The sequence below is a fragment of the Ichthyophthirius multifiliis genome (genome assembly GCF_000220395.1).
Source record: "Ichthyophthirius multifiliis unplaced genomic scaffold scaff_1120509249520, whole genome shotgun sequence".
NCBI lineage: Eukaryota > Ciliophora > Oligohymenophorea > Hymenostomatida > Ichthyophthirius > Ichthyophthirius multifiliis.
Window position 1 is genome coordinate 23,139 of NW_004087645.1, and position 19,664 is coordinate 42,802.

Consider the following 19,664-nt stretch of genomic DNA (forward strand, 5'->3'; position numbering starts at 1 on the left):
ATAATTTAATATTAAAAAATAAAAATGACAATTAATAAAATGTAAAATTTTTTGTTATAAATAAAAAATGCTATATATTTTTATTTTTTTAAGAAAGTTTTATTAATACAAATTGTTTATATAAAATAAAAATTATAATATATATAATTATTTAAATATAAAATAATTAATATATCTTTAAAAGATAAATTTTTTAATAATTAAATAAAATATATATTCATATTTTTTTTATCAAATATACTATAAGTTTTTACAAAATATATATATTTAAAAACTTCCATATAATAATTAATTTACATAAATTAATCCTTTAAAAAATAAATATCTATTAATTTAAAAAAATACACGTGTAAATATTTTTTTCATTTTATCTCTTTTAATAGTGTATCTTTAGCAAAGTTATCAATATAATTAGCAAATTAACTGAATCCAAACATTTATATAGCTCTTTATTTCCCTTTCTTTCCCATTTCCTTACATTTATCTTAGTTTTCATAAACCCACGCCATTTTATCAGCCCATTTTTCGATTTTATTTTCTAATAAAAAGCCACATTCTTCATCTTTTAGGCTTTCTTTGGGTCCTCCTGAATTTAAAGCTAGTACAATTTTTTCCAAAAACATACATTCTACAGGTACTATTCCAAAATGTTCATTAGGGGGTGTATAGAGTACCCCTATTGAGTTTTTTATGAGTTATATTTTCTCAAAATCTGAAATATTTAATTTAAAGGAAATTTTTTTTTTGATTTTTAATGAAAATGCTTCTTTTTTTAAAAAATCTAAATTTTCCTTATATTCCTTTATTTTTTCATCATATCCACCAGCAATTACCAATTCACAATTTTCATGTTTTTTCAAAAAAATCGAAAAAGCCTAAATGGCTAAAATAACGTTCTTTTTTCCCTCGAAACGATTTAAACTTAAAAAATAAGGGTTTTTTTATATTTATTAATCGTCTTTTATCACTAAATGAGAAAAATCTACTGCTGGGTAAAGTACTTCAGGTATTTTTTGCCTTTTCTTTAATTTTGGAAAGGAGTTTAGGTAAATTTCTTATGTAAAAAGACTATTTACAAGTATTTTATTGGCAAATAGTAGACTAAATTCTTCTATATAATCCATAAAAAATCTATAAAACCTCTTTATTATAGATTTTCTATCAACACATAGTAATTTATCTGGAAAATGACAATAAAAAATGCTTTTCTTACCGAAAATACGTAATATTATTAACGGTAAAGTAACCTAATCGACGATTATAAGATCGTATCTTTTCCTAAAAAAAAGCAAAAATAAAGTACATAATAACATCCTCATATTGGCACAAAAAGCCCACATTTTACCGAATATTGTACGTGGAAATAAATTGCCATGGACTTCTATATGTAAATTTTTTGTTTCTTAAAAACAATGATTTGTATCATAAAATGGGGTATATATAGATATTTGATGACCTTTTTATTTTAAAGCTATAGCTAGGTTAATTATTAGCTTTTCAGCGCCACCTATACCTAAATCAGGATGAATAAAAGCTATACTTAAAGGTTAATTATAGGACATATTTTATATATATATTTTAATATAAATATTTTTATAAAAAAAGTTAATTTTATATATTCTTATATATAAATTTAATGTTTTTAGATTTATCTTAAAAATGGATAATATATACAGAATTTACAAAAAATATATAATTTAGTTATGAACATTTAATAATAAATATTATAAGAAGTTTTATAAAGCTGAAGAAATAAAACAATCATAGAAATAAGCGAAAATATCAGTAAATCATGATAGAATAGAATTATGATAATATAAAAAATATATGAATGAATAAATAAATTTTATTGTAGGAATATAGGATATTATTAAAAAAATTTTATATTAAGAAATTAAAAAATTAAATTAAATAATTGTAATAAAGATATATGCTATTATGTTAAGTATATTTATATTTATATAAAAAAAATTAAAATTATTATATATTTATTTAAAAATAATTAATTAATTTTACTTGTTATTAGGATAATTTTATAATATAAGAAATTTTATTAATTTATTTATTATAATTCCTTTTAAATATTTAATAAATATATATATTTTTTTTATTTTTTTAGTTATTATTAATTGAATTATATAAAAAATAAAGATTATATATGAAAATATAATTCTAAAAAATTTAAATAATTATATATAAATTTATATATATAAATTTATATTTATATATATATATATTTATATATATATTTATTTAATTTACATTATTTAATTTTTTTATATTATTAATATTTTTATTAAATAATTAATTTTAAAATTTATAATGTCAAATATTTTTATATAATTTCATATAATTATAATAATTTATTATATTTAAATATACATATTCTATAAAATAAATTTATTATTTTAATCATATTAAAATTCGTAGTTTTTTTTTTATATTTTCATTTACTTGATAATATATTATATATTTACAAAAAATTATTATATATTATTATTATATATTTTCAATATATTTTTTTTTAATATCAGTATTTATATTGTTTTTAGATTTAAGTAAAAAATTTTATATATATTATCATTTTTATATATTTTTTTAAATTTCAATTAAATAATTTTTTTTTTTTATGTCATTCCAACAATACATATTTTTTTTATTTTTTAATTACATTTTTTTATATTTAAATCAATTTATGTATTTATTACATTAATTATTATTCTTCTTCTATAACCTTTGTATTTGAAATATTTATAAGAATTTAAGTGCAAGTATTATATTTTTTTTGTTAGCATTTTCTCAAAAGAAATTATTAATATTTGAATAAAAATTATACATATAATTATAAGAAGTTTATTTATCGATATTAGTCTAATAGGAATAAATATCTAAGACTATAATATATATTTTACGTTTTTTTTTAATTTACTTAGTAATATAAGTTCAAATTAATTAAAAATTTCTATTAATTTTAATAAATTATTAATACTATAATTTATTTACAATTTAAATAAATAATTAATAAAAAAAAAATGAATTTATTATAAAATGAATAATAAATAATAAAGTATTCAGTTGATAATGTATTAAAAAGAAAAAACAAAAAAAATATTAAAATAAAAAACAAAAAAGATATTAGAAAAAACTTTCTTAAATGGAAAATATTAAAAGTTTGTTTTTGTATAAATCATAATATAATAAATAATAATGGTATATTATATTTTAATAACTTAAATACATTAATATAAAAAACTAGACACTTAGTGCACTATTCGTAGTCCAAATATACAAAGAACCATACTTTATATGTAAAAATCAATAATTATGTAATGAATATAATGGCGCTTGTGAAGAAAAAAGTAACATAGACTACTTAAATTCATATAAATCTGCAACATTGGAATATGGTTTATATTGTGAAAATAGGTAAAAAAAACTAAAATAAAAAATAAAAATAAATAATATAAAAAGATAATTAAGATTAGATGGATAAGCTTTATTTTTTTTGGGTGGATTTTTAGGATTTTTTATAATATCTTCTTTATGTGATAATTTTGGCAGATAAATATCATTGAGAATATGTATAATAGTCTTTTTTTTCGGAGCATTTTTTCAATATCTCTCTAATTCTTATATTTTATTAAATTTTGGTAATTTTCTTTTAGGATTTGCATCTAATCCAAACTTAGTTTTAGTAAATATTTATTTTAATGAAATTTCGCGTATTTTTTTTTATTTTAAAAAAAAACAATATAAAAAAATTAAAAATAAAAGCCAATTGTAAAAAATAACCTTATTTATTAACTATTTATTGTGTTTATGGATTTACAGAAATACTATATTTTCTTTCTTCTTTTTATATAAATAATTGGAGAAATTTAATGCTATTTGTGTTAATTATACCTTCTTTATTAACTTTTTGGTTAATTATATTTATAAAAGAAACACCTAAGTATATAAATAAAAACGTATTTATTTTATTTTAAATGGAAAAAATAATAAAGATATTTAATGAAAACTAACACAGAAAAAGCCTTCTAAATATTAAAATATATAGGAAGTTTTAATGGATTAGAATTAGATATAAAAGTAGAATAACTTGAAGTATTTCCTACAATCTAAAGATAAGTATATTATTTTTGGGATTTATTTAGATATAAATCATTAAGATTTAATACAATTATATTCTCATTATAAGCTGTTTTTCTTAGCTTTTAATATTATGGCATTATGTTTGTTTCTGATTTAGTTGGAATTGAATATGGAATAAATACGTTTTTCATAGGAATTTCGGAAACTATAGGATTTACTTTTAATTGTAAAATACGGTTTTTTTTGTTTTGTTTTTTTTTTTTATAATATGGAATCTTAGTTTTTATATAATATATATTCTTTTTTTTATATATATATATAAAAAAAGTATTTTTAGTTGAAAATAGAAGTCGAAAAAAATTATATATAGGATATTAAATATTAGCTTGTATAGGTTTTTTTATATTTTTATTATTTGATAGTACAACAAATTAATATTAATAGCTTGTTTTCATGTGTGTAATTAAAATGTTTTTAGGAAATTAATTTAATATTTTTTATCTTTAAACTACAGAAATATTTCCTTCTAGTATTATTACAATTGCTATTGGGTTTATTTTAGCTATGGGAAGTGTTGGAGCTGCACTTATCCCTTATTTTCTTGATTTTGGAAATATATAGGGCTTAAGTTTAAATATTATATTTCTTGTAGTGGGTATAGTTTCATTAATTTTTAGTTTTTTAGGAATTGAAACATTAAATTTGTAAACTTAAGATTATATTTTGGAAGAATATGAGAATTGTTAATATTCTGAAATTATAAACAAAGAAAAATGAACTATATTATTTTATATATATATATAAATAAAAATATTAATTTTAATATTTTTTTTTTTTTTTTTTATTTTATTAATCTATATAGTTTTTTATTAATTTATATTAAAATTATTATTATATATAAATCTAAAAGAATTCTTATTTTATTCTTTTGTTATATAATTATATATTATATATTTATTAATAATGATATACTTATAAAAGTCAATTCAAAATAATATAAAAATGGTTTTCTTTAATAATATATATAAATAACTATATTTATTTTATAAATAAATAAAAAAAAAAAACAATATATGTTTAATAACTTTATAAAGTATAATAATTCATATATATGTTTTCACATGATAAATACAAAACTAAAAATAAAATAAAATAAAATAAAGTAACTTATATATCTAAATTAAAGACAAAAATACAAAAATACAAAAAGAATGATCATTATCAGAAATAAGATAATAAAATTAAGGTAATTCTCATTTAAATTACTGAAAAAACATCATTTTAGATAAATTTAGATAGAAAATATATTCTTAAGGTAAAAATAAATGAGGAATTATTGAAATTTTTTTATAAAAATAAATTAAAGAAATATATGATCTAAACAAATAATTAAAATAAAAAAAAAATGATAAAAAATAAATGAAAATTATCCAAAAAAAATAATGAAATTCATAAAAAAATAAATAAAGAAAATAATTAATTAGATTAAATTTATGAATTTATGTAAAAAAAACAAAATTTTGAAATAAAAAAATTTAAAATAAAATATTCTAAAAATATAAAATTATAATTAATAACAAAAAGTTTTTTAGAAGAAAACATTTTTCTAAGAAAAAAATGCAAAAAACAAGAAATTATAAAAAAAAAATCAATTTTGATGATAAAAAAATATAAAATAACCTAGTTATATAAAAATATATAAATACATTAATATATTTTTAAACATAACTATTTTTTTATATTATATTTCCGATTTAATCCATTAAATAAAAATTCTAAAAAAAATATCTTTTTATTTTTATTTAAAAAAAAATTAAATTTAAAATACAAAAATATATATAAAATAAATATATATAATAAATATATTTTTATATTTATTTAATTTTATAATATTTAAAAATTATAATTCTTAATAATATATTAAAATACAATTTTTAATAATTTTATATAATTTTTTTAACATATATATATATATATATATATATATATATATATCATTTAAATTCATTTTAAAATAACAATTCTGCATATTAATCATTTATTTATTCTATTAAAATAGCTTCTTCTTTAATAATTTCCTAAATAATTTTTTCTCCAAACTCTTTTATATCTTCAAGAAATTTTTTATCATATTTTTTTACTTTCTTTTTCTCAAAACCTTCCTTTTTTTCTAATATATCTACTAAAAACCCTAGCCCCATATTTATTTGAACCCAATAATATTCCCAAGAACATTTATTTACATAAAATCTATTAAATTCATCTTATTTTAGTTCATTTAAATTCTAAAAATTTAATTTTTATATATCATTTTATCCCATTTTTTCTATAATATTACATTATTCTTCTGCCAGTTCTTTAAATTCATATAGATAATCATTTAACAAGGCTGTTCTTTTAAAGGATTATTATTATTCACATTCTTATAATTCTTTTATTTATAAAATTTAAACAATTTCAATTAAAAAATCATCTAAAATCAAATCAGTAATATCTTCAGAATGTTTCTCTACTAATTTATGTGCTGCCTTGCTTATTAAAGGACATTTTTTTATATCTTTTTCTGGTTTTTCATATATATTTTAAGATTATATTTAATTTAATTTTTAATATTTTTGAGGAGAATTATTGAATTTTTAAGCCGAATTTTCATATTTTTAATTATTTTAAGGCGAATATTTGTTTTTTTCAAACGAATTTTTATATTTTTAATCTTTTTAAGGCGAATTTTTATCTTTTTACGGTAAATTTTGATTATTTTTTATAGGTGAAAAAGAAGTATTTTAATATTTTTTTTTGTTTAATTATTAAATTTATTTTTAAAGATAATTATTTAGTTCTTATTATTGTTTAATTTTTTAGTATTTATCTTAAATTTATTGATTTGGCTTTTATATGTTTATTTATTTTTTTTAAAAAAAGAAAAGAAATATTCGAAAAAAAAAAAAAAAAAATTACTTAATTTTAAATATTTAAATTATTTTCGATTTCAAAAAGTTCTTTTTAATATAATTCTTTTGTTTTTTTACATTTTAAAAATTAAAAAAATGTATTATTTAATGTAAATTACATGTTATTTTATCTATATTATCAATTTGTTTTCCATAATCATTCCTAATTATTCTAGAGTTTATTTTTTTATCAAATAATTGAGGTTTTTAAGGTAAAGAATCATTCCAATTTATTTTTTAGTTGTTTTATGTGTTAATTAAAATATTTTATTTATTTGTTAAAGCCAGTATTAATTTCTTTTTAGGAGGTGGTGATATATTTTTAAAAATATTCTATATAATTTTTTCTTTTTATTAATTTAATATACTCATTTTTTTTTATTTTAAATATTGTATATATATTGAGAAATATTAGTATATTTATTTTAAAATAAATTATATATTTATAATATATATATATATATATATATATATAATATAAATATATTTAATAATATTTTTTCATTATATTTTTACTGTATATTTTTATATTATTATTTTTCATATTTTTAAAAGGATTTTTTAAAAATTACTTTGATTTTATATATTCTAAAATGACTAATATTATAAATTAATTCTCTATTTTTTTTTATTTTTTCTCTAAATATAAAGCTTTAAATCTAGTTAATTAATTAAATTACATTTGTTTTTAAAATACTAAAATAAAATAAAATTAAATAAATTTATTAATGTTATATATTTTGATAAAAATAAAGGGTAAATAACAATTTTTTTTAATATTAATATTTTTCTACACATATTTGTCTAAAATTTTAAAATTAAAAAGCAAAAATAAGAAATGGAAATATTATAATCAATTTTAAATTATTCTTTGTAAATATCTAAAACACTTCTTATCTAAAAGGAATAATGTTATCCACTAATAATCCTTATACATTAGAAAACATTAAAGACGCAAAAAATTTACTAATTATATGAAAAAACGCGTAAAAGTGAATTATAAGTATTAAAAAGTTTCGGTAAAAAAAAAATGAAATTAAAAAAAAAAAAAAAAAATGGAAAAAAAAAAAAAAAAATTATAAATAAGAATAATATAAAATTGAAATAAAAAAAAATGGAATAAAAAATGAAAAAAAACTAATAAAATTGATTATAAAAAAAGAAAATGAAAAAAAAACAAAAAATATACTTATATATAATAAATTTATATATATATATATATATAAAATTAACATAAATAAATAAAAAACTAATATTCTTTCTTAAAACTTATTTAAAAATAAATAAATATATAAACTATAATATAAAATAAACTAATATTCATGAAATTTTTGTTAAACAATAAATATATATATATATTTCTATATAATATGTACAAATACATAAAAATATAATAGATATAAAAGAAGACCTAGAAATATTTGATGTATATATACCCGAATATTAAGACGAAAATTAATGGATTCATACTTTAGTATATGGTCGTGGTTAGGGAAAGCCTAAAATTTTGCTAATACACGGTTTTGCAGGTTCCACTTTAAGTTTTTCAAAAATGATCAAACCTTTAGCAGAAAAATATGAGATTTATATTATAGATTTACCTGGTATGGGTTTATCCTCAAAACCAGTATGGAAAATGGAGAGTTCTAAATAAGTTTTAGATTATTTTTCCTAAAGTATTGAAGAATGGCGAAAAAGTCTACAAATTGATTCCTTTACAATTGTTGGGCATAGTTTAGGAGGATATATATCGGGTGTATATGCCATTAAACATCCAGAAAGACTCGAAAAAGTATTTCTTTTGAGTCCAGTAGGTATAACTAAATAGACTGAAGAGAATATACGCGAATATATGGAATAGAGTACGTACTTAAGGAAGATTTGGCATAAATTTTTTAGTTTTGTATGGTTTAATTAGTTCACTTTTAACCGTCTTTATACCTATAGTAATTTCCCTACATAAAAAATCCTTGAAAAATACGTAGATATATTCCTACACCCTGAAAATAAATAACAAAAATAAAGTTGGGTAGAATATTTTGACAAAATGTTATAAATGCCAGAAAGTGGAGAAAAATGCGTTTTTTAAATTTTAAAATTTCCAAAATTTGATGCTTTAGAGCCCCTAGAAGAAAAATTTTTGGAAAAAATATATAAATACCAGTCCATTTTTTATTCGGAGGTTAAAAGAAGACTGGATGTGTAGAGAAGGGGCTAAAAAACTAATATTCGGAAAAAAATATAAGGAACTTTTACAGAATTAGATGGTTTTAATCATCATTTTCCATTTATGAAAGGAGTTGAAACATCTAAATTGATATTAGAAAAATGAAAATTATATATATATATATATATATATAAATATAAATATATATATATATTTGTATATGTATTTTTTATTTTGTGTGTTTATTTATATAAATTAATATAGTTTTTTAAAAAATATTTAATATATTTTTTTTTCTTTTTAAAAATATTTATATATATATATAAAAAATTAATTTTGGTTTTTTCAATTTTCTAATATAAGAGAACCAGGATTATATGTAAAATTAGGAAAAATTCCATATAATTATTATCTAGAATGTGATTTATTAAGTGTGTTTTTAGGACTTTCATGTATAGATTATTCTCTTATTTCTTTTTCTATTTTTTTTAAACTTAAATATTATTTTAAAGGAGATTCAACTTATTTAGTATATATAATTTCCCAGTCTATTTTTTCGAAAAAAGCATGCATTTTTAACTATTCAAACCCTTCACTACCTAATCTTTTGTTAGGAATGCTCTAAAGTAATTATTTTATCAAGTCTTCGGCATTTTACGAAAAGAAATCAGGAAATTTTGGTTTATTCATAGCTATTTCTCTATATAAAGTCTTCTAGCCTCCAACACCAAAAGGTGGTTTTCCACATAAAAGCTCATATAATAAAATGCCAAGAGTCCATAAGTCTATATTTTTATCGTATGGATATTAAAGTACTATTTCAGGAGCTAAATACTAAGGTGTGCCTAAAAAAGAGTTCTCTTTATCCTCTTTATTTATAAATTCTTTAGCTAATCCGAAATCAGATAATTTAATATGACCACTCTCTTCTATTAATATATTTTCTGGCTTTAAATCCCTATACATTGATTTTTGTACTTCATGTAAATACTAAATACCTAATACTACCTGTAAATAAAAATAAAGTATAAATATTTAAATATATATATATTTAAATAAATATATATATATTTATCTATATATATGTATATATAAATATATCATTATATACTTCAGCAAATATAAACCTTGCAGTATTTTCATCAAATTTTTTAGCTTTTTATAATACTGAATATAAATCTCCATAAGGCATATATTCCATAATTATATACAACTTACTTTCTGTTTGAAAACTTTTATACATTTTAACTATAAAAGGGTGTTTACTTTTCATTAAAATTTTTTTTTCTAATAAAGTAGCTTCTATTATTTTCTCGTTTTTGCATACTTTCTCTTTTCTAACTACTTTCATAGCAAATAAATTACCATCTTTTCGTCTTTTTATTAACATAACTTAACCATAGGCTCCTTGACCTATTGACGCTAATTTTTAATAATCATCGTATGGGTTTTTATTCTTTATTAATTTATTATTTGATTTGGAACTTATATATGAGTCTTTTGCATATGAGGAATCTGGGATATTGTTTTCTGTATATTTACTGCTCATTTCTATTTAGTTATTACTATCTTGTTATAAATTTGGTTTTTAAGGTTAACTTATTGATGTTTTTAAATGTGAATTATTATTATTATTCTGGAATAAATTTTCACACATATTACCCATTTTTGTTATATATGTATATATATTTAAGTTGTTTTTCTTTTCTTTTTATATGTAAATATAATTTTTATAAATAAATTAAAAATATAAGAAAAAGCTTTATATATAAAAATATATATAAATAATATATATATATATATATATATATATGTATATAATTGTATATATATATATATATAAACGAATATAAATAAAACGAATATATAAATTTATGTAAAAAAAGGATAAAAATAATAAATTGTATATATGAATATAGAAAAAAAAAACATTCAAATTTTCAAACAAAATTTTTTTTCTAAAATTTTAGCTTCTCCAAAAATGAAATTTTATGAAAATAAAACAACTTCAAAAAACTCCATAAAAAAACTTGGCGAAAATATTTTTTATTTTGAAAATTTTTGAAATAAACTAACATTTTTCTCATTTAAAACTTAAATAAAATTTCTTATTTTTTCAATAGAAAACTCATAACAATTTTTCAAATAAACATTTTTTTATAAAAATGCAATTTAAAATAAAGCCTTTAAAAATAAATTCAAAATTTCAAAACCGAAAATAACAATTTTATAAACATTTTTTTTCTCAAATTTCATTTCTTGAATTTTTATATCATTAAAGTAGTATTTATCTTCAAAAAACTATACTTTTTCAATTAGTTTTTCGTTTAATTTATATATATCTTCGAAATTTATTTAATTATTATCTTAAAATAATGTTTCTTTAGTTTAATTTTAGTTTTATTATTCGAATGTTTAGTTTTGTTTTTCATTTTTGTCTAAAATAACGTTTATTTTTTACAATTCTTAGACTGTTTTTGTTAATTAATTTTCTAGATTTTCTATTGTTTCTTTTTACTTTTATAAAACTTCATCTTTTTTTTTAATTTCATAATTTTTTTATTATATTTCATCAAACAATTCAACTTTTTAATTTATTTTTTGTTCCTTTTTTTTCAAACTTTCAATTTCTTGATTTTTCTCGTCTAAAATTTTTTCTATTTTTTTTTAAATTTTTTCAGAAAATTTATTAAAAACAATTTTTTATGGAAATTTTTCAACAAAGTTTTTCAAGTTTTAATTTTTTTGTTTTTTGTTTTTCAATTTTTCTTGCATTTTTTTGATTTCCTGTTCATATTTTTCTATTTTTATCGAATTTTTTTCCAAAACTAAAATTTCTTCTTTCATTTTTTAAATTAAATCTTAATTTTCGAATATTATTTAGTCCTATTTACCTAAAATCTCCTTACTTTTTTTCATTTCTTAGACATAATTAGTTACCAATTCATTTAATTTTGTATTATATTCAATTAATTTATTATTATCATCATTTAACTTAATATTTTCCTCATTTTTTTATTCAAATTTAACCTTTATATCATTAAATACATTTTTAAATGTTTTCATATTATTAATTTCTTATTATAATTATATAATTTTTTCTTCCTGAATTTTATTTAAATCTTATATTTCTTCTAACATTAGTTCTGAGTTTTTATCTAATATATTAATTATTTTATCATTATCTTTTATTATTTAACTATTTACATATTTATTAATTATTTTATCATTTTCTTTTAGTATTTAACTATTTATATTATTCGTTTCTTATGATTAATTCATTTAATTATTCATTTCTTATGATTAATTCATTTTATTTTCATTTTCTTTTATTATTTAACTATTTATATTATTTTAATTGATTCTATTTTCATTTTCTTTTATTTATTTCTCATAATCTTATGTTTATTATATATTAGTTTATATCATTTCATCTTATTTCTATATTAAATTATCTTTTTCATATATTTTTTTAAATTTTCATCTTTTTATTAAATTAAATTTTCAATTTATTTTATATAGACATCTTCTTATATTTATTATTTATTATTTTATATTATTTAATCTTTTTCCTATATTAAATTTTTATATTCTTATATACTTTTTTAATTTTCAATTATTTTTTTATCTTTTTCTTATATATTATTTTAGTTTTATTTTATATTATCATCTTTTTCATTTATTATTTCTTATAAATATTTAATTTAATTTTAATATTTTTCAGTTATTATTAATTATTATTATTCAATTTTCAATTTTTCATTTAATTCCTTTATTTATAAAGCTTATATATTTATTCTATCTATATTTTCTTGATTTCTTTTATTTAAAGTTATCATTTTTTCTTCATTTTTTTAAATAAAACAATTTTTTTCTATAATTTCTTATTAAAGTTATTCAATTTTTTATTATAATTTTTCATATTCTTATATATTTTACTAAATAATTGTGTCCTTTTCGTTAATAATGTAATCTTTTTATATATTTTACTAAATAATTGTATCCTTTTCTTTAATAATTTAACCTTTTATTGCATTTTATGTCTAAATTTAATCTTTCAATTATTAATTTTCGTTTGAAACTTTATTTATTTCTTAAATAATATTTTCTTATTATTATATTATTTTCATTTTCTCTTCCTCATTATTACTATTCTTTAATTAATCCTATAATTCATTGATTTATTCTATTTTCTCTAAATTTTATTCTTAAATAGATTTAATTTATTCTTGTAAGTTTTCCATTTCTTCTTTTTATTTTTTTATTTAATCTTTTTAATTTTATATTACTTCTATTTTATTATTTATATCCTATATATGATTATTTATTTCCGTTTCTAAAATATTTATAGTATTTTGTTTTTCTTCTTTCAATTCCTCTTTTTAATTTAATTAGATATTTTCTTTTTCTTATTTTTTATTTATGTTTTCATTATTTTCTTATATATAATTTATGTTGTCATTATTTTCTTTTTGTTACATATAATATAGGTTTTCATTATTCTCTTTTTCTTATATTTAATTTAGGTTTTCATTGTTTTCTTATATATAATTTAGGTTTTCATTATTTTCTTTTTCTTATATTTGATTTAGGTTTTCATTATTTTCTTATATTTAATTTAGGCTTTCATTATTTTCTGGTTTTTAATTTAGGTTTTCATTATTTTGTGGTTTTTAATTTAGGTTTTCGTTATTATTTGTTTCTTATTAATCATTTATTATATTATTTTAAATTATATTTTCAAAATTATTTATTTCCAGTTTTATAGTTTATATAGTATTTTCTTTATTTTTTGTTTTGTCTTTTTCATTTTTATCTAATATAGATTTTATCTTATTTATTATTTCTAAATTTTGTTCTTATATCTTATTTATTTTTTCTTAATTTTCTTCTTATATTTTACTTATTGTTTTTTCAGATTTTTATATATAGTTTTTTAATGAATTTTCTTTATCTTTTATTTCTTTATATAAATCATCCCTTATTGTTTAGAAATTATTTTATAAATTTTAAATTTCATTTTCTTTTTAGTTTAAGTTTTCATTTTCTTCTTTTCTTTATTTTTCTAATTCATTAATTTTAGCTTTAAATAAATTGATTTCTTCTTCATATTTTTCCTTAATTTTTTTATTTTGTTCTTATATATCCTCAAGTATTTTTTTTAAATTTTCGTTTTCATTTTAAATTTTTTCATTTTCATTTTAAATTTTTTTAAAATTTTCATTTTCGTTTTAAATTTTTTCAATAATTTTTTAAAAATTTTCGTTTTCGTTTTAAATTTTTTCAATAATTTTTTAAAAATTTTCATTTTCGTTTTAAATTTTTTCATTAATTTTTTAAAAATTTTCGTTTTCGTTTTAAATTTTTTCATTTATTTTTTCCAATTTTTGTTATATTTATAAAAAAATTCTCATTTTCTTTTTAAATTTGTTCCATTTATTATTTAAACTTAATTTCTTAATCAAAAACATTTTTTAGTTTAAATTATAAAACCGGCAAAATCTACTATTCAAAGTTTTCCTTCTAAGTTTTTTAAGAACTATTAATATTTTTTTCTAAAAAATTAAAATCCTTAAATAATTACATTATCCTGTTATTTTCCATAAAAATTTCTTCATATTATTCTTTCAAATCCTTAATTTCCATATTTTTTAATTTCAATGATTTTTCTACCAATTTTTTATCGAATAAAATTTTATTGATTTCCACTTCAAAAAAATCAATTAAAGAATTTCCTTTTAATACTTTTCCTTCTAATTTTTCATATTTTTATTTATTTTTAAATTCGAATTTATTGAATTCCTCTTTTTATCCAAAAAAATTCTCTATATTGTCCTCCAGACTAAAAAAAACGTAATTTTTCGTTTTAAGTTTTTCATTTAAATTTTAAATATGTTCTTCTAATTAATATTTTTCAAAATTTTCTTTCTTAAATTTTTCTTAAACTTCATAAAATTTCTAAAGTTGCATTTTTTCATTTTTTAGCATTTTTTCTATTAAAATCTTACTTTTTATTTCTTAATTTTAGCATTCATTTAAAATATTTCTTAAGTGTATTTATTATTCTAAATCTTTCTATTTAATTCTTTTAGTTTCTAATATTTAATCTTCCACCCCTTATAATATAAAAGCCTCTTTGTTATCTTAAAAGCTTTTAATTTCTTAAGATTTTTCTTCCATTTATATTTCGTCGGCATATTATTCATATAAATTTGTTAAAGATTTAGATTATTATCTTAATTTCGATTCAAGACTTTAAAATAGTTAATTTCTACTTTTAAAATCACTATGGGATTTTTAATGTGTTTTTTAATCGCGCAATTTTAAGTTTGAATTTAATCTTGGAGGCGTTTGATATTTAAGAGGATTCATATATTTAATTTAATTTTTTTTTTTTTTTTTTTAAAAAAAAAAAGTATTTTATTTATGTAAATTTGTTATATTTATTTATGTATTAAAATTAATCTATAGAAATTAAAGAAAATTATAAATAATATTAATTTATTTAAAAATAAAGTTAAAATATTTATAAATATAGGAAATATTAATAAATCTATAAACTAAAAATATAATATTATTAAGTATAATATTGTAATATTTTCCTACTGTAGAATTTTTCTTTAAAAATTATATAAAATAAATATTAATTATGTATTTATTTAAATATAAAAATATTAATATAATGCATTTTTAATTAATTTAAAAAAATATATAAAAAATTTAAAGTAATTTAAAATTATAAAATAATTATTTGATTATAAAAAAATTTAATTTATGATGTTAAATAAAAAAAAAAATATAAATATTATTAAGTTTATTATTAAATACTAATTCAGATTATTTATAAAAAATAAAAAAATGTTTAAATATATATTTAAAATAATAAATAAATAATTATTAAAGTATTAAATTTATAAATATATAATATTAATTAATTAAAAAAGAAGTAATTTAATTTTTTGTTAAAAAGTAGAAAATTTATTTAATAAATATATATATATAAATATATATATATATATATATATATATATTTACATATATATTTTTATATTTATATACATTAATATGTCATTATAATTATAAATTCTAATATATAATAATTTATATAATTTTTATTTTTATAATTTTTATTGATTAAATTAATTATAGCAATTTTATTTTAAAAAATAAGAAATAAAGCTTTTTTATTTAATTATTTTGAATTATATATTTTATGTTTTTATTTATATATATATCTATTTAATTATAAAAAATACAATATTATAATATATTTTTATTTTAATATAATTATTTATTCACTTTATTAATTTTAATATTTATTTTAAATTTTTAAATAGTTTTGTTTTATAAATATAATCTAATATTGTATCTTATTTATATATATAATCTCTGTTTTTTTAATAAAAAAAATTATTATAAATTTTCAATATTTATTATATCCTTTATTAAAAGGAGTTAAAAACTTAAATAATAAATGTTCTGGACTATGTTTATCTCTTTCTAAAGCTCTTTAAATAGATTCTTATTTCTTTTCAATAATAAGTCTATTAACACAACTTTCACAATAATCAATATACCCATCAGATTTATAAGGTCCAGGTCTACAATTTAAGCAAATAAATCTTGTTTTTCTATCATTTACTTAACAATCTCCATTACAACCATATCCATGTACTTCTTTAGAATAATCTTAACCTATTACTGGCTAAATATTCTTACCTAATTTATAAACTTCGATATTTTTTAATAAAAGAGGATTATGAGTATTTATTAAAATCAAATTATAAGGGACTTTAAATTATTCAATGAATTATTTACTTTCATCTTTTTCATTTCCACACTAATAACATACATATTCTTTCTTAAAATGATTATAAAAGTATGGAATTTCGAGTTTTTTTTGGCAATAATTGCATTATTCCCCTTATTCAATATCTAAAGTTTCTATTAAATCTTCTTTTATTTCAAATATATCTTTATTTATTTTTTCAACAAGTTTATTTAATAAATTCTCTTCTATTAGTTATTTATCTTTTTTTAAAATACTGTATATTATTTGAGGTTTTTCATAGAATTTTCCTATATTATATTTATTTTTGTATTTTTTAAATAAATTTTTTTTGTATTTTTTAAATATTTTTTTTTGTATTTTTAAATAAATTTTTTTGGTATTTTTATATAATTTTTTTTTTGTATTTTTAAATTACTTTAGAATTCTCCTTTGTTATTAAAAAGCATTTATCTTTTGTTAATTATTTTAAATACAAAATCATAATTTAATTCATAATTAATATCTAAATCTTTTAAAAGGTCATTATTAAATACTTCTTTAACTTTTCTATATTCATTTTCATGATTTTATAATTATTTTTGAATATCAGTTTAATTTGTAGAATATTTAATACCATCATTATATAATTAAATTAAATGTTAATAAGGTTTATTCAGACTATATTATTTTTTAACATATAATCGAATTAAATCTAATAATTTTTCAGCAATATCTTTCTTTTCTTCAGGTAAGAATACTTTTTCTAATAAATCTAAGACTTTTTCGTTTTGCTTTTAGAAATTTTTGTATTCTAAAGATTATATTTATAAATCAGTATATAAAAAATTAAAATTAACAAGCTAGTTTTACAAAAATATATTAGTTAAGTATTTAATATCTTCATTTATTGATTTTATAAAATCAATAACCTGTAAAATAGAAATAATTAATAATAAAATAAAAAAATATATGATATATATATATATATAAATATATATATATATATATATATATATATATTTAAACTTACATTTTCTTATATATCTAAAGGGAAACTATCTCCTAAATTATTTTTAATAAAATCTTTTAAAATTTCGAAGTTTTTTTTATATTTTACATCTAATTTTCCATTAAATGTAGGTTTATGGTATTCTTTTATTTTTTTTTCTTTAGTAATAATTGTAACTTTAGTTTAATTGGTACTAAAAATAAATGAGAAATCTTATTATTTTTTATCAGAAAAAAAAGTTTTGAGATCTTATTTTATTAATTATTTTATAATTTTATATTAGTCTTTATTTAACTAGTTTTGGAAATATATAAAAAAATAATGAAAAAAAAATATACATCAGATTTATTTTCTTATTATTAATTTCCTTATTATTCTCCTTGTTTTAATAAAGAATTGATTTTATCTTCTAAATTAATAGAAGAAGGATGTCCTTTAAAAATAATTTATCCATCTTTTCCTACCAAGCAAACAAAAGGAATTCCATTAACTTAAAAATCTTTTAATAGAGGATGTTCTCCATCCCATCCATTTAACTTTAAATGTTCTATTTTATCCCATTTTTTATCATCGATTCTTTTAAGAACTACATCTCTATTATCATCTACACTCACACCAACTATTCTAACCTTTTTAAATATATAAATTATATATATATATATATATATATATATATATATATATTTATTTTTTCAAAATATATATATATATATATATTTGTATATATTATTTAAATACATTATCTTTCCATTAATTTTCATATTTTTCTAGCATTTCTTGATTATGTTACATAGGTTATTAACAAGGACCACACCATGTTGCCCATACATCTAATAATAATATCTAAATTTTATAAATAAATATATTTAATCTTTTTTTACTTCTCCGTTTTTGTGTTTAAGTTCTGTTTCTTCATTTTTTTTGAGATCATTTATTTTTTAATAAGAAGGAAATAAATGAGATTCATTAAGAGATTAATTAAACGAAAAATCTTATAATTATATGAATTTTTCTTTGTCTGATAAATATATTTATTTAATTTATTTTTCATATTATTTGAGTTAATTTTTTTCTTCTTCGTTTTGGGGTCTTATAGAGCATTCGATTGATCTATTTTCTTCATAGATTTATTTTTCGAAATATCTTTACACTTAGGATTTAATATTGTATTTGAAAGGAGATTCTTTTAGTATAGAAAGCAATTGTTCTAAAGATGCCTAATGTTTCTATTTTTATGAAGGGTTATGCATTATATATTTATTAATTAAATAATTATTATTCTATAGCTATTAATTAAAATATAATTAATTTCTGATGTAATTTTATTTATTATATAAAATATTATATATTATATATTTTTAAATAATATATATTTAAAAAATAAAATAGATTATATAAATTAGAATTTATATATATTATTAATGAAATAATAAAAATATCTTTAATTTATTTTGAAATAAAAATAAATAGAATTTTTATTTATATATATAAAATAATTAATTTAAATATAAAAGACAAAATAATTTATATTCAAAATAATTTTAAAGAAAAAAAATATATATATATATATATATATATATTTTCTAAAATATTTAAATTAAATAAAAACTAATTATATAAAATCTTCATTTAAATAAATTACATGTAATAAATATATTTACATATAAATATAAA

The 19,664-nt window shown here is 15.7% G+C and overlaps 4 protein-coding genes across 4 annotated transcripts, besides 63 other annotated features; 1 reads left to right on the forward strand and 3 right to left on the reverse strand. All coding sequences in view use genetic code 6, as the record gives it.

Annotated features, from left to right (window-relative positions):
- The first annotated feature begins 225 nt into the window (after positions 1-225).
- Positions 226-266: a microsatellite.
- A 96-nt stretch (positions 267-362) lies between these two features.
- Positions 363-1,562, reverse strand: IMG5_009400 (hypothetical protein; the record flags this gene model as incomplete). The annotated part of the gene is made up of 2 exons (XM_004039760.1): positions 363-676; positions 1,304-1,562. 2 exons carry the CDS (start codon positions 1,560-1,562, stop codon positions 363-365), a joined length of 573 nt encoding a protein of 190 aa, XP_004039808.1.
- Positions 1,561-1,600: a microsatellite.
- Positions 1,561-1,638: a microsatellite.
- Positions 1,639-1,948: 310 nt separating this feature from the next.
- Positions 1,949-2,006: a microsatellite.
- Positions 2,007-2,189: 183 nt separating this feature from the next.
- Positions 2,190-2,253: a microsatellite.
- Positions 2,190-2,256: a microsatellite.
- Positions 2,191-2,249: a microsatellite.
- A 1-nt stretch (position 2,257) lies between the features above and the next one.
- Positions 2,258-2,297: a microsatellite.
- Positions 2,271-2,309: a microsatellite.
- Positions 2,310-2,482: 173 nt separating this feature from the next.
- Positions 2,483-2,508: a microsatellite.
- Positions 2,509-2,651: 143 nt separating this feature from the next.
- Positions 2,652-2,695: a microsatellite.
- A 389-nt stretch (positions 2,696-3,084) lies between these two features.
- Positions 3,085-3,143: a microsatellite.
- Positions 3,144-3,154: 11 nt separating this feature from the next.
- Positions 3,155-4,869, forward strand: IMG5_009410 (major facilitator superfamily protein, putative; the record flags this gene model as incomplete). The annotated part of the gene is made up of 4 exons (XM_004039761.1): positions 3,155-3,722; positions 3,775-3,952; positions 4,005-4,318; positions 4,421-4,869. 4 exons carry the CDS (start codon positions 3,155-3,157, stop codon positions 4,867-4,869), a joined length of 1,509 nt encoding a protein of 502 aa, XP_004039809.1.
- Positions 3,428-3,475: a microsatellite.
- Positions 3,738-3,788: a microsatellite.
- Positions 4,367-4,413: a microsatellite.
- A 633-nt stretch (positions 4,870-5,502) lies between the features above and the next one.
- Positions 5,503-5,557: a microsatellite.
- Positions 5,503-5,566: a microsatellite.
- Positions 5,567-5,596: 30 nt separating this feature from the next.
- Positions 5,597-5,638: a microsatellite.
- A 288-nt stretch (positions 5,639-5,926) lies between these two features.
- Positions 5,927-5,958: a microsatellite.
- Positions 5,959-5,974: 16 nt separating this feature from the next.
- Positions 5,975-6,038: a microsatellite.
- A 15-nt stretch (positions 6,039-6,053) lies between these two features.
- Positions 6,054-6,087: a microsatellite.
- A 647-nt stretch (positions 6,088-6,734) lies between these two features.
- Positions 6,735-6,832: a microsatellite.
- Positions 6,797-6,844: a microsatellite.
- A 635-nt stretch (positions 6,845-7,479) lies between these two features.
- Positions 7,480-7,530: a microsatellite.
- Positions 7,531-8,064: 534 nt separating this feature from the next.
- Positions 8,065-8,119: a microsatellite.
- Positions 8,066-8,170: a microsatellite.
- Positions 8,171-9,379: 1,209 nt separating this feature from the next.
- Positions 9,380-9,424: a microsatellite.
- Positions 9,425-9,555: 131 nt separating this feature from the next.
- IMG5_009420 (protein kinase domain protein) lies at positions 9,556-10,759 on the reverse strand (the record flags this gene model as incomplete). Its single annotated transcript, XM_004039762.1, has 2 exons — positions 9,556-10,218; positions 10,322-10,759. The coding sequence occupies 2 exons, from the start codon at positions 10,757-10,759 to the stop codon at positions 9,556-9,558; spliced, it is 1,101 nt and encodes a 366-aa protein (XP_004039810.1).
- Positions 10,237-10,277: a microsatellite.
- Positions 10,250-10,320: a microsatellite.
- Positions 10,270-10,309: a microsatellite.
- A 214-nt stretch (positions 10,760-10,973) lies between the features above and the next one.
- Positions 10,974-11,052: a microsatellite.
- Positions 11,042-11,077: a microsatellite.
- Positions 11,078-11,739: 662 nt separating this feature from the next.
- Positions 11,740-11,784: a microsatellite.
- A 368-nt stretch (positions 11,785-12,152) lies between these two features.
- Positions 12,153-12,213: a microsatellite.
- A 205-nt stretch (positions 12,214-12,418) lies between these two features.
- Positions 12,419-12,566: a microsatellite.
- Positions 12,460-12,535: a microsatellite.
- Positions 12,469-12,524: a microsatellite.
- A 101-nt stretch (positions 12,567-12,667) lies between the features above and the next one.
- Positions 12,668-12,708: a microsatellite.
- Positions 12,709-13,136: 428 nt separating this feature from the next.
- Positions 13,137-13,239: a microsatellite.
- Positions 13,240-13,452: 213 nt separating this feature from the next.
- Positions 13,453-13,519: a microsatellite.
- Positions 13,520-13,606: 87 nt separating this feature from the next.
- Positions 13,607-13,876: a microsatellite.
- Positions 13,614-13,917: a microsatellite.
- Positions 13,615-13,904: a microsatellite.
- Positions 13,645-13,819: a microsatellite.
- Positions 13,690-13,848: a microsatellite.
- Positions 13,918-14,039: 122 nt separating the features above from the next.
- Positions 14,040-14,118: a microsatellite.
- A 246-nt stretch (positions 14,119-14,364) lies between these two features.
- Positions 14,365-14,467: a microsatellite.
- Positions 14,377-14,422: a microsatellite.
- Positions 14,398-14,462: a microsatellite.
- Positions 14,415-14,590: a microsatellite.
- Positions 14,417-14,590: a microsatellite.
- Positions 14,428-14,583: a microsatellite.
- A 255-nt stretch (positions 14,591-14,845) lies between the features above and the next one.
- Positions 14,846-14,879: a microsatellite.
- Positions 14,880-15,925: 1,046 nt separating this feature from the next.
- Positions 15,926-15,959: a microsatellite.
- A 230-nt stretch (positions 15,960-16,189) lies between these two features.
- Positions 16,190-16,261: a microsatellite.
- Positions 16,200-16,268: a microsatellite.
- Positions 16,269-16,309: 41 nt separating this feature from the next.
- Positions 16,310-16,342: a microsatellite.
- Positions 16,343-16,468: 126 nt separating this feature from the next.
- Positions 16,469-16,506: a microsatellite.
- A 127-nt stretch (positions 16,507-16,633) lies between these two features.
- IMG5_009430 (thiol:disulfide interchange protein, putative) lies at positions 16,634-19,290 on the reverse strand (the record flags this gene model as incomplete). Its single annotated transcript, XM_004039763.1, has 6 exons — positions 16,634-17,289; positions 17,418-17,452; positions 17,852-17,910; positions 18,329-18,619; positions 18,729-18,833; positions 18,872-19,290. Coding segments are annotated over 6 exons (1,563 nt in total), but the record flags the coding sequence as incomplete, so codon positions are not given.
- Positions 17,291-17,414: a microsatellite.
- Positions 17,299-17,414: a microsatellite.
- Positions 17,947-18,001: a microsatellite.
- Positions 18,628-18,717: a microsatellite.
- A 254-nt stretch (positions 19,291-19,544) lies between the features above and the next one.
- Positions 19,545-19,570: a microsatellite.
- Positions 19,571-19,664: the final 94 nt, after the last annotated feature.